Source organism: Schistocerca serialis, chromosome 2, assembly GCF_023864345.2.
Source record: "Schistocerca serialis cubense isolate TAMUIC-IGC-003099 chromosome 2, iqSchSeri2.2, whole genome shotgun sequence".
Taxonomy (NCBI): Eukaryota; Metazoa; Arthropoda; class Insecta; order Orthoptera; family Acrididae; genus Schistocerca; species Schistocerca serialis.
In genome coordinates this window covers 144,374,444-144,388,578 of record NC_064639.1, presented here as the reverse complement: position 1 = coordinate 144,388,578, position 14,135 = coordinate 144,374,444, and the positions used below count along the sequence as shown (strand labels likewise).

General features: G+C 42.5%; 1 protein-coding gene across 1 annotated transcript; it reads left to right on the top strand.

Annotated features, from left to right (window-relative positions):
* The first annotated feature begins 4,845 nt into the window (after positions 1-4,845).
* Positions 4,846-13,293, top strand: LOC126455804 (trypsin-1-like). The gene is made up of 4 exons (XM_050091565.1): positions 4,846-4,894; positions 7,283-7,381; positions 12,481-12,614; positions 13,198-13,293. The coding sequence occupies exons 1-4, from the start codon at positions 4,846-4,848 to the stop codon at positions 13,291-13,293; spliced, it is 378 nt and encodes a 125-aa protein (XP_049947522.1).
* The last annotated feature ends 842 nt before the right edge of the window (positions 13,294-14,135 follow it).

The following is a 14,135-nucleotide window of genomic DNA, read 5'->3' as shown; positions in this document are numbered from 1 at the left end:
CTACTACAGTATATTGTGATCTGAGTCTATATCTCCTCCTAGGTACGCCTTATAATCCAGTATCTGATTTCGGAATCTCTGTCTGACCATGATGTAATCTAATTGAAATCTTCCCGTATCTCCCGACCTTTTCCAAGTATACCTCCTCCTCTTGTGATTCTTGAACAGGGTATTCGCTATTACTAGCTGAAACTTGTTACAGAACTCAATTAGTCTTTCTCCTCTTCCATTCCTTGTCCCAAGCCCATATTCTCCTGTAACCTTTTTTTCTACTCCTTCCCCTACAACTGCATTCCAGTCGCCCATGACTATTAGATTTTCGTCCCCCTTTACATACTGCATTACCCTTTCAATATCCTCATACACTTTCTCTATCTGTTCATCTTCAGCTTGCGACGTCGGCATGTATACCTGAACTATCGTTGTCGGTGTTGGTCTGCTGTCGATTCTGATTAGAACAACCCGGTCACTGAACTGTTCGCAGTAACACACCCTCTGCCCTACCTTCCTATTCATAACGAATCCAACACCTGTTATACCATTTTCTGCTGCTGTTGATGTTACCCGATACTCATCTGACCAGAAATCCTTGTCTTCCTTCCACTTCACTTCACTGACCCCTACTATATCTAGATTGAGCCTTTGCATTTCCCTTTTCAGATTTTCTAGTTTCCCTACCACGTTCAAGCTTCTGACATTCCACGCCCCGACTCGTAGAGCGTTATCCTTTCGTTGTTATATAGATGACTAAATGTGGTGTGAGGTACCTGTGACAGATGTTAGATTCGGTACCATTCCCGTGAGAAAGGCCGCCTGCATAATGCTGCTGCTCTGTGATTGGCTGCTGTATTCGGAGCAAGGGTGTCAGAACGTTAAAGTATAGTTATTATTATTAGTTAAACTACTCATTGGAATGACTTCACTTTTTAATATAAATATCTCTCAACAGCTGACTATCAATCACTCATTTTAGAATTATTAAAAACAATGTAAAGCAAAAAACGAAATTGCAGACGAAGCACTTCGGAAGCGTTCGGGTCATGCCTTTTCTGGTATGGCGCGCGAAGTGTTTCGGGCTGTTCGTCACTCTGGATTAGGCAGTTGAGAAGAACGGACATGTTGTCGGTCGTAGGATGTGTTTCCAATTTTTATTTAAGTTCCTGTTCGTCACTCTGAATTAGGCAGTCGAGATGTAGAGTCATGTTGTCTGTCGCAGGATGTGTTTGCCAGTATTAAGTTTTAAAAGATTCACTCCGGCAGTTAAGAGGCACAGACACGTGCCACAAATAGTGTAAAGATACATTTTCGTAAATATTGTGTTTGATCATGTACTTTGCTGTATCAGAAGGTGTTGCATTAAGATCATGCAGTCTTCTCGTGTAGCTATATTAAAATACGCGAGTGGCATCCCAAAGAAGTGATACATTATTTCAGAACAGAACCTCGCTAAAAGTCAGTTTCAGCCTCAAGATACAGAACCTACGACCTGTGTCCTGTTTTCTGCGCTGGGGACATCAACTTGAAGGCAGCAGGTTAGTGAACTATAACAGAACCTTCGTATTCCACACAGTGCAGTGGAAACAACTAGGCGCCTCACGTGTACTGCATGCACAGAACAAATGTGCTCAGTGACGCGTCATCTGCAGTAACGCAGAGGAGGTAAAGGAGGATGATCGTTATTAACACCAACAATCAATTCATTCTTCCTTTCTTGCCGTACACTGGAACAGTTGTCTCCAGACACACAATCTACAGACGATTGAACAGACATGGTTTATTCGCCCGAAGACCTGCAAGGTGCAGTCTACTGACCCCTGCTCACGGGAGAGCTTGTAAAGCCTGGTGTCAAGAACACAGTACATGGTCATTGGAACAGTGGTCCCAGTTTGTGTTCACGGACGAGAATTTTGGCCGGGTTTTCTTCTGGCCTGAACCAGGAACATCTATATGGAGGTCGTGGTTTGATGATGTGGGGTGGTATTATGATCGGTGCTCGTACACGCCTGCATGTCTTTGACAGAGGAACTGTAACAGGTCAGGTGTATCGGGACGTCATTTTTCACCAATATGTCCACCTTTTCAGGGGTCCAGTGGGTCCCAACTTACTCCTGATCGATGGTAACGCACGGCCCCACCATCGTGGAGGAGTACCCTGAAACAGAAGATATCAGGCAATTGGAGTGGCCTGCCTGTTCTCCAGACCTAAACCCCAACGAGCACATCTGGGATGCTCTCGAACGACGTCTCACTGCACGTCTTCAAACCCTTACGAAACTTCAGCTCTGACAGGCACTGGTGCAAGAATGGGAGGCTATACGCCAGCAGCTGCTCGACCACCTGATCCAGAGTATGCCAACCCGTTGTGCAACCCTTGTACGTGTGCATGGTGACCATATCCCATACTGATGACGGGGTACACGTGCAGGAAGCAGTGGCGTTTTGTAGCATATGTGTCTCGGGACACTTTTCTCAACTTATCACCAATACCGTGGACTTACAGATCTGTGTCGTGTGCCTATGTTATTAGTCCAAGTTTTGTTAGTGCCACGTTGTGTGGCACCACATTCTGCAATTATCCTTAATTTATGAGCATGAGTGTAGATTGAAAGGCATCTTATCGACGATTGCCGACTATAGCACACAGTCTGTGACTTGAGCGTACAATCGGTACAGTTCCTATAAGATCGTAAATCTTCGATTATGCAAAGGCTGTTCACTTATTTATCAATGTAAACGTTTGCTGACGTCGTGAAGTCACTGAAAGGTAGCCTTTATGACCCATACACTCCTCCTAAAGTCTGAGGGTCAAAAGTCAACTTTTGCTAGCAAATGTTTATAATAACAGTTACTTAATTCGCACCAGAACAAATTTTGCTTTCCCTACGTATCTCTTTGCTGACTTCACAAGCGATTCTGCATTAGCATCTCACCCCACTGGCTCTGAAAGCGTCGGATGTCCAACCGCCTCTGCTAGCCTGCGTAGGAACTTACCGCTCCGTACTTGGAGCAGCGATAATACATTCACTTCATGTATGTGAAGTAGCAGAACTGGAAATGATGTAAAATGCGTCCTTATCTGCAAATAAGGGGTACCTTACATGCGTTTTCTTTCTTTCACGCACTTCCATAGCCTCAAATTGTTTTTCGTTTCCAATCAATTCTCTGTCGTCGTTTCATTCCATCTCTAAACCTTACGTTTTCCAACAGGCTGGCTTGCAGAACCTTTTGCATTCTTCTGTGATGTTTTTCGAAATGCTCTCCACACAAAACCAACCCCACGCAACAAACACCAATTACACACCTCATCCTTAAATCAACAACCTTCAGCTTCTCATCCTTCCGTCCCTACCCCCAGTTATCACAAGAGTGTGAACTCAAGGAACAAAGTCATAAATATGTTCCTCTTCCACCAGGTATTTCATAAAGACTTAACAAAATTGGGTCAATTCGTTCTCAAAATCTAAACGAATGAGGCCTATTAACTTTAGAGAGACCAGTATTACCACCCCATATCACTGCTCTGAATCCACATCTACCTGTTTCTAAATCCGTCCATTACCACTGACAACCACTCCACATCTGAATCGTGTAAGAAAGATGGGACAGTAAAGGATGGAGAAATTCGTTAAAATTCAATTCATGAGTAAAAATGGGCTATTAATAACATTTGAAATGATCTGGGAAGGATTATCAACAGTGTCCGACGTGTTTCAAGGAAAGGACTACATTTTAAAACTGATAATTATTTGTTGTGCTTAAATCTCTCGGTTCATCGATGCACCAACATCCAACACATGGCTTTGATATGTCCTCTAACGACTGCCTCGGGCCAGTTTGATGGAAAAGACTGTACCCTGTTTTCCTTGTGCTTATTTGGGACCGGAACGTGCCTAGACGAAAATGAGAGTCGTCGAGCTGAACGGTACTCGAATTGCAATTACCGAATGGTGAACAGCAGCAATTTTCTCAACGAAATTTTTAGAAACATGCAATATAGCTCTGAGAAAGTTTATACGGCACAGCTTTAGTACGGTAACATGTCCACCATATCTAATGGTCTAATTACAGATATGAATTATCACAATACTAATATGTGAATATCATTTCTCAGAATAAAAACCCCTAAGTGTACCGATGATGAAAAACAATCCAGTTATATTTTTGTAAATATTTAAAAAATTGTCATCAAAGTAGTCAGTATTACATAGATTATTGAATTATTATGCCTTAAATAAAATGGACCAGAACTGCAGAAACTTAATTTACACACTACTTCGATTTCCATTGGAGAGAAGACTTCTTTCAAAATGTGTGTGTGTTACACTGCACGATATGTCATCACAATGTTAATGCTCGGTTTCACAAAACTAGCTTTCGTTTAAAGCAAACAACTGCTCGACACATCAGAGGGCTGTTACGTTATACGTTACGGCTTTCCACAGGGATACTACTTAAGATACTACTTGAAGGCAGTACAGGTCTCAATACAAAATGCACAGTTATTGCTCTTTGCTATCTGAAAAATGATATTATCGAGAGGGGTCTAAAGGACGTTCTTGTGGCCTCTTAATGTACCCTTGTCATCTGCTAAGTCTCTGCTCACTTATCATGAACGAGATGGAAGACGAATAGCTATCGCACGATGATGGAAAACAGTTCGTCAGGAAAAACCAGATTTAAATCACTTATTGTTACATTGAATGGAGTACCAGAGATAGCTGAGCTGCCAATCATTTCAGCTACTCAACATGACGGCCAGTGTAAAGGTCACCTGCTCTCAAGTAATCATTTAAACGCGTATTTAAACCGCCACAGACCATCCAGGCCACAAAATAACTCCTCAAGATGCTGAGGCAGACGCTCCTCGTCTTGGCGCTCGTCGCCTGTGTCCTGGGTAAGTACTTACAGTACACAGTACTGACATTAACAGGGCAGTCTTTAGTGGAGCTGTAGCTGCCCTGAGCTTTTGCGACAAGTGAAACGGAATGTAAATCATGTCTGAGGTATTGACAGATTCACCTTGCGAGCAGTGCTTTCACATTAGGATCTGGGACTAACCCTCTGACAGTTATTTAAAAGTTCACCCAACACTGTTGTGTTCCATCGTAGTCATACTCTCCACTCTAATCCGTGTCCCCACGATGCTCATCTCATCCGCCGTGAGAGAGCATCAGGGAGGTTGGGAGGAGTGGCGAGGAATGAGCGGTAGACGTAGCTGATGTGTCGACTTCTGAAACGCATATCGACCCGGATGTAAAAATTCTGCCTGTCAGCATCCTTGCTCATATTTCATGTTAGATCACTTTTCGTTATGATACACTACTGGCCATTAAAATTGCTACACCAAGAAGAAATGCAGCTGATAAACGGTTATTCATTGGACATATATATTACACTAGAACTGACATGCGATTACATTTTCACACGATTTGGGTGCATAGATCCTGAGAAATCAGTGTTGTGGTTGGCAGGAGAGCCAACACCGGGTTACTAGAGGAGGCCGAAAGGCACGCGTTTTAGCTCACGCAGGCTGGCGTAAGGTCTGGAACAGGACAAGGAAAATAGAATTTAGAAAAAACGGACGTAGCTGGTGGAATACTTAACTTTAATCCATAAATGGCGAACGTCGCTCTTGACGGTACATTATTCATAATATCAATAGTAACTGGTAATGGCGCCTTCCTAGGTCGTAGCAAATGACGTAGCTGAAGGCTATGCTAACTATCGTCTCGGCAAATGAGAGCGTATTTTGTCAGTGAACCATCGCTAGCAAAGTCGGTTGTACAACTGGGGCGAGTGCTAGGAAGTCTCTCTAGACCTGCGGTGTGGCGGCGCTCGGTCTGCAATCACTGATAGTAGCGACACGCGGGTCCGACGTATACTAACGGACCGCGGCCGATTTTAAGGCTACCAGCTAGCAAGTGTGGTGTCTGGCGGTGAAACCACAATCAGTACCCATAACAACCACCTCTGGCCGTAATAACGGCCTTGATACCCGTGGGCATTGAGTCAAACAGAGCTTGGATGGCGTGTACAGGTACAGCTGCCCATGCAGCTTCAACATGATACCACGGTTCATCAAGAGTAGTGACTGGCGTATTGCGACGAGCCAGTTGCTCGGCTACCATTGACCAGACGTTTTCAATTGATGAGATATCTGGAGAATGTGCTGGCCAGGGAGCAGTCGAACATTTTCTGGATCCAGAAAGGCCTGTACAAGACCTGCAACATGCGGTCGTGCATTATCCTGCTGAAATGTAGCATTTCGCAGGGATCGAATGAAGGGTAGAGCCATGGATCGTAACACATCTGAAATGTAACGTCCACTGTTCAAAGTGCCGTCATGGCGAACAAAAGGTGACCGAAACGTATAACCAATGGCACCCCATACCATCATGTCAGGTGATACGCCAATATGGCGATGACGAATACAAGCTTCCATTGTTCGTTCACCACGATGTCGCCAAACACGGATGCGACCATCATGATGCTGTAAACAGAGCCTGGATTCATTCGAAAAAATGACGTTTTGCCTTTCGTGCACCCAGGCTCGTTGTTGAGTACACCATCGCAGGCGTTCCTGTCTGTGATGCAGCGTCAAGGGTAACCGCAACCATGGTCAGCGACCTGAGAGTCCATGCTTCTGTAAACGTCGTCGAACTGTTCATGCAGATGGTTGTTGTCCTTCAAACGTCCCCATCTGTTGACTCAGGGATCGACACACGGCTGCACGATCCGTTACAGCCATGCGGATAAGATGTCTGTCATCTCGACTGCTAGTGATACGAGGCCGTTGGAATCCAGCACGGCATTCTGTATTACCCTCCTGAACCCAGCCATTCCATATTCAGCTAACAGTCATTGGATCTCGACCAACGCGAGCAGCAGTGTCGCGATACGGTAAACCGCAATCGCGATAGGCTACAATCCGACCTTTATCAAAGTCGGAAACGTGATGGTACGCATTTCTCTTCCTTACGCGAGGCATCACAACAACGTTTCACCAGGCAACGCCGGTCAACTGCTGTTTGTGTATGAGAAATCGGTTGGAAACTTTCCTCATGTCAGCAGGTTGTAGGTGTCGCCACCGACGCCAACCTTGTGTAAATGCTCTGAAAATCTGATCATTTGCATATCACAGCATCGTCTTCGTGTCGGTTAAATTTCGCGTCTGTAGGACGTCATCTTCGTGGTGCAGCAATTTTAATGGCCAGTAGTGTAACTATTAAAGAAAAATTTTTGGTTCATTGTTTCACTGTCTGCTGGATGCTTTTGTCTGCAGGTTCGACTCTGCCACTGCGTCGTCTGTCCCACACTGGACCAGCTCGCCGTTTCGCTGTCTCCAGGGGACGCATCTACGGGGGACACGACGCCACCAGAGGTGAGCATCATCTGCTGAGGGTCTTGCCTTGAGAGAGACTACGCGATTAAATAAGCGTGATACACGTCAAGCGAGGTGCAGGAAGAATTTTCAGTGGACAGCGTAAATTACTCCACATTTGTGTTCACTGACATGTTAGAACAAATGGGAGATGCCGATTTCGAACCATCACTAGATGTAGTTGATTGATCACTATGCTGTCAACAAGTTTCTATGTATAGGTAATACAAACCATCGATCAGTACCTTATAAAGTATTGTCTTCCACATATGTCTTCTTACTTGGTCTGTGAGACGTAATATTGAGACAAACATGACAGGATTACATTACGACAAGACATATTCACAGAGACACCTTGAATATAATCTACTGTTTATACTCTGTTGTTGTTGTTGGTTGCTAACCTACCTTCGCAGTGCATATTACCATTGTTTGGCTTTCCTTTGCCCTTATATGACGATTGCACTCTTTTCTTTAAATATCATCATACAAATGTCATTTGAATATAACTAATTTGGTCTGCGCTGTTCTAGATAATCTGAAGATGCGCTAACCGTGTGAAATGCGTCATGATTAATAAAACTCTTGCAACATACACTGTTTTTTGGACCAGTATAGCCCATGTCTTTATCCCGAGAGAATCAGAAGCTGTATTGTTACTTTTCTTTTATAGCTGAAGATTATGCAGAGTGACAGAAACGTGCAATTCAACTAAAAATTTGCAAGTCAGACTGAAGAATAAACGAAAATTATATTAATGAAAACACTATTGCATAAATTTACACATACCGTTCAAGCGACGTAAGACACCCACAGTAAAGAAGCACTAAATAAAGCAACCCTGCAAGAAAAACTTTCCGTCTGAAGATGATCTCACATAGGTGAATAGATGGGCGTAAACTAATTAAGCACTTCTTGAGTAAAGGACGTGCCCTATCTGAAGGAGATTTATACAAAGGCTTCATTTCCGTTCCGTGGTCTGAAAGAGAAACAGCGCTGATGGATCGCTGTTTTCCTCTCTCCACCGGAAGCCTCTTCTCTTCTTCTCCCAATGACGTCATATATTTCTGCACCAAGGAGAGATTAGGGTATCCAGTAATTTGCCGCTGTAGCTATCGTACATCCTCCCCCCATGAACCATGGACCTTGCCGTTGGTGGGGAGGCTTGCGTGCCTCAGCGATACAGATGGCCGTACCGTAGGTGCAACCACAACGGAGGGGTATCTGTTGAGAGGCCAGACAAACATGTGGTTCCTGAAGGGGGGCAGCAGCCTTTTCAGTAGTTCCAGGGGCAACAGTCTGGATGATTGACTAATCTGGCCTTGTAACATTAACCAAAACGGCCTTGCTGTGCTGGTACTGCGAACGGCTGAAAGCAAGGGGAAACTACAGCCGTAATTTTTCCCGAGGACATGCAGCTTTACTGTATGATTAAATGATGATGGCGTCCTCTTGGGTAAAATATTCCGGAGGTAAAATAGTCCCCCATTCGGATCTCCGGGCGGGGACTACTCAAGAGAACGTCGTTATCAGGAGAGAGAAAACTGGCATTCTACGGATCGGAGCGTGGAATGTCAGATCCCTTAATCGGGCAGTTAGGTTAGAAAATTTAAAAAGGGAAATCGATAGGTTAAAGTTAGATATAGTGGGAATTAGTGAAGTTCGCTGGCAGGAGGAACAAGACTTTTGGTCAGGTGATTACAGGGTTATAAATACAAAATCAAATAGGGGTAATGCAGGAGTAGGTTTAATAATGAATAAAAAAATAGGAGTGCGGGTTAGCTACTACAAACAGCATAGTGAACGCATTATTGTGGCCAAGATAGACACAAAGCCCATGCCTACTACAGTAGTACAAGTTTATATGCCAACTAGCTCTGCAGATGATGAAAAAATTGATGAAATGTATGACGAGATAAAAGAAATTATTCAGGTAGTGAAGGGAGACGAAACTTTAATAGTCATGGGTGACTGGAATTCGTCAGTAGGAAAAGGGAGAGAAGGAAACATAGTAGGTGAATATGGATTAGGGGGAAGAAATGAAAGAGGAAGCCGCCTTGTAGAATTTTGCACAGAGCACAACTTAATCATAGCTAACACTTGGTTCAAGAATCATGAAAGAAGGTTGTATACCTGGAAGAATCCTGGAGATGCTAAAAGGTATCAGATAGATTATATAATGGTAAGACAGAGATTTAGGAACCAGGTTTTAAATTGTAAGACATTTCCAGGGGCAGTTGTGGATTCTGACCAAAATCTATTGGTTATGAACTGCAGATTGAAACTGAAGAAACTGCAAAAAGGCGGGAATTTAAGGAGATGGGACCTGGATAAATTGAAAGAACCAGAGGTTGTAGAGAGTTTCAGGGAGAGCATAAGGGAACAATTGACAGGAATGGGGAAAAGAAATACAGTAGAAGAGAATGGGTAACTCTGAGGGATGAAGTAGTGAAGGAAGCAGAGGATCAAGTAGGTAAAAAGACGAGAGCTAATAGAAATCCTTGGGTAACAGAAGAAATATTGAATTTAATTGATGAAAGGAGAAAATATAAAAATGCAGTAAATGAAGCAGGCAAGAAGGAATACAAACGTCTCAAAAATGAGATCGACAGGAAGTGCAAAATGGCTAAGCAGGGATGGCTAGAGGACAAATGTAAGGATGTAGAGGCTTGTCTCACTAGGGGTAAGATAGATACTGCCTACAGGAAAATTAAAGAGACATCTGGAGAGAAGAGAACCACTTTTATGAATATCAAGCGCTCAGATGGCAACCCAGTTCTAAGCAAAGAAGGGAAGGCAGAAAGGTGGAAGGAGTATATAGAGGGTTTATACAAGGGCGATGTACTTAAGGACAATATTATGGAAATGGAAGAGGATGTAGATGAAGATGAAATGGGAGATAAGTTACTGCGTGAAGAGTTTGACAGAGCACTGAAAGACCTGAGTCGAAACAAGGCCCCGGGAGTAGACAACATTCCATTAGAACTACTGATGGCCTTGGGAGAGCCAGTCCTGACAAAACTCTACCATCTGGTGAGCAAGATGTATGAGACAGGCGAAATACCCACAGACTTCAAGTAGAATATAATAATTCCAATCCCAAAGAAAGCAGGTGTTGACAGATGTGAAAATTACCGAACTGTCAGTTTAATAAGTCACAGCTGCAAAATACTAACGCGAATTCTTTACAGACGAATGGAAAAACTGGTAGAAGCGGAACTCGGGGAAGATCAGTTAGGATTCCGTAGAAATGTTGGAACACGTGAGGCAATACTAACCTTACGACTTATCTTAGAAGAAAGATTAAGAAAAGACAAACCTACGTTTCTAGCATTTGTAGACTTAGAGAAAGCTTTTGACAACGTTAACTGGAATACTCTCTTTCAAATTCTGAAGGTGGCAGGGGTAAAATACAGGGAGCGAAAGGCTATTTACAATTTGTACAGAAACCAGATGGCAGTTATAAGAGTCGAGGGGCATGAAAGGGAAGCAGTGGTTGGGAAAGGAGTGAGACAGGGTTGTAACCTCTCCCCGATGTTATTCAATCTGTATATTGAGCAAGCAGTAAAGGAAACAAAAGAAAAATTCGGAGTAGTTATTAAAAGTCAAGGAGAAGAAGTAAAAACTTTGAGGTTCGCCGATGACATTGTAATTCTGTCAGAGACAGCAAAGAACTTGGAAGAGCAGTTGAACGGAATGGACAGTGTCTTGAAAGGAGGATATAAGATGAACATAAACAAAAGCAAAACGAGGATAATGGAATGTAGTCAAATTAAATCGGGTGATGCTGAGGGGATTAAATTAGGAAATGAGACACTTAAAGTAGTAAAGGAGTTTTGCTATTTAGGGAGTAAAATAACTGATGATGGTCGAAGTAGAGAGGATATAAAATGTAGACTGGCAATGGCAAGGAAATCGTTTCTGAAGAAGAGAAATTTGTTAACATCGAGTATAGATTTAAGTGTCAGGAAGTCGTTTCTGAAAGTATTTGTATGGAGTGTAGCCATGTACGGAAGTGAAACATGGACGATAACCAGTTTGGACAAGAAGAGAATAGAAGCTTTCGAAATGTGGTGCTGCAGAAGAATGCTGAAGATAAGGTGGGTAGATCACGTAACTAATGAGGAGGTATTGAATAGGATTGGGGAGAAGAGAAGTTTGTGGTACAACTTGACTAGAAGAAGAGATCGGTTGGTAGGACATGATTTGAGGCATCAAGGGATCATAAATTTAGCATTGGAGGGCAGCGTGGAGGGTAAAAATCGTAGAGGGAGACCAAGAGATCAATACACTAAGCAGATTCAGAAGGATGTAGGTTGCAGTAGGTACTGGGAGATGAAGAAGCTTGCACAGGATAGAGTAGCATGGAGAGCTGCATCAAACCAGTCTCAGGACTGAAGACCACAACAACTATCGCACATGATTACTATGCTGCTGCAACCACCATTTCATTGCCTTGAATTCCATTTACCTACTACCCAGCACATTATAATTTCATAACAAGTTTCTAAACTCATTGATTTATTCGATATAGTGACTTTCAATGAAAGAACAAATCAGAGCCGTCGAGATGTTCTTTCTATAATAAAAATTTACACCATTAGAAATAATTAGCTCACATAAAATCACGTAGAATTCCGTATAAAGTTCATTCACACAAAAACTAAGTGTCGAAAATAGAATTTACCATGTATGAAAATATGCCGTCATAGCATACAGCAGTACAGTCACAGTTACTGGCGACTAGATGTTAAATTTAATGAAAGTGTCGCATTTCTTCCGAGTGTTTCATAATTTTCAAGATCTTCTCGGGGTATAGTCCAATGGCGAAAGTGCTTCTGAAGGGCAGCTGGTGATACGATGAGCTGTTTGAAGTACCCTTCACAAACACACACAAACAACAAATACACACTGCAAACACTGTCTTGAGGAATGGACACATTCCATACCTCAGTATGTCACACATTCGGACCCAAACTAATGACTTGATATAACTGCAATCCTATTTTATAAATTACGCCCACAAGATAAAAGAAGAAAATGTTTTCAGAACTCAAGCAGAGGGTTTATGCGTGATGTGACATGGTTCTTTTTCGCAGGTGAGTTTCCTTATCAGGTGTCCCTGCAGTACGTGCTGCTGTTTTTCCAGTACCACAACTGTGGCGGCTCCATCATTTCTAGCAATGCCATCCTCACCGCTGGACACTGTGCTGTCGACATTGGACACTACGTCGTGAGTATGCTCACAACAGAATATTACACTATGCCTGCATTAAGATTTCTCCTCGAAAAATGTTTTGCGATTTTGAGGCTTTCGCCAAATCTAAAGGACGTCTTGTCCTGATATTATGGAACGATGCTTAATGCTTCAGAATAAAAGTGATGCAGCGTAGGATTTTGCCAACCAGCCGTAATTGTGGGTAATCCCATGTGACCTACTAACTTCGAGACTGAATGCTTAAAATAAACAATTTCTTTAAGACATTCAGTAGGAAAATGGAGTTCTGTCTCGCCACAACTGTATGCTCCTATCCAGTTGAAAGACAAGTTGTGTTCCACTTTCTACGCAACGAACATAGCTGCCTTACATGTCCGATTCGTCTGCTGACGGTTAGTTGTTATAGTGAAGATGCAGTACTTAATAGAAATATTTAATGCAAAAGAAGTAAAGTAAAAATACAAATATGAGAAAGCAACAGACGGAAGGAAGGTAAGTAATGCATGTAGTGAATGAGTTCACTTAGCAGACGTGACAAATTATCATTAATACCTAACCTGTCTACACTCAGTGAAAGACCATTTTCTTTCGCTGACAGGCTGTGGCTGGAGACTACGACTTAAGCAGCAACGAGGGGAGTGAACAGGAGATTCGAGTCTCAGAGCAGGTCGTACATCCCGACTATCCTGGGTGAGTACGTAATCCGGCAAATCTCTGAAGTCTCTTTGATAATGCGATGTTGTCATAGTCGACGAATAATCAGTCACTGCCTATTAATATATTTCTCCATAAAACACAGTTGCCTCAACTGTCAATTGAAGCGACTATAGATTCATTGCAATGAAACATATTTTCCTGGTCAGAACAGTGACATTATACGTCTGTGAAGACGTTTGCGATCGAGAACGTATATAATTAATTCCACAACTTGCAGAACAACTTGACAATAATGAATAGTGTCAACATCATATGTTCAGTTCAACATACATTTTCGTTTGTGATGCTTATAAGAGGATATAACCTACTCGTCACTACCGATTCCGTCCTTATTCATGGTATATACAGGGCATGGCCAGAAATAAAACTGACAGAAGTAGGAGCTCTAGCCTTTAGAAAATATACCAAGATCGGCAGGGTCGTGCGAGGGTACTTAGACTGCAAATAAACAGTAATAACACTCAGTATATATCATTTGTTAACATTTTCGTAAGAGCCATGGAAAAGAAAGACAGAGGAAAATTTTTGACAAGGTTTTACCTACAGCCTTCACGATGATTCTCCAACTTTCCGAGAAGGGACTGTAGTTAGGGCGTATAGGACTTCGTATTCCGTTAGTTTCATTTTTACCTTCGTGCGGCTTTGTACAAGGTTTACTTCCAAACTGTACGATGAGAGAGAACCTTTCGTTAATGCACATGAAGTTTGGTTTTCTAAAGAAAATTTAAAACAACCACGTGATTGCAAAAATATGGCGTTTATAACGTTTGCAAGATACCGAGAAAATTATTACTTCGCCAGTTCTTACGATGAATATAA

Bases quoted from the DNA above. Each gene is read 5' to 3' on its own strand.
- LOC126455804 (XM_050091565.1), top strand. From the start codon at position 4,846: ATGCTGAGGCAGACGCTCCTCGTCTTGGCGCTCGTCGCCTGTGTCCTG. The intron at 4,895-7,282 runs GTAAGTACTTAC...TTTTGTCTGCAG, and splicing joins GCTCGTCGCCTGTGTCCTGG to GTTCGACTCTGCCACTGCGT. The intron at 12,615-13,197 runs GTGAGTATGCTC...TTTCGCTGACAG, and splicing joins TCGACATTGGACACTACGTC to GCTGTGGCTGGAGACTACGA.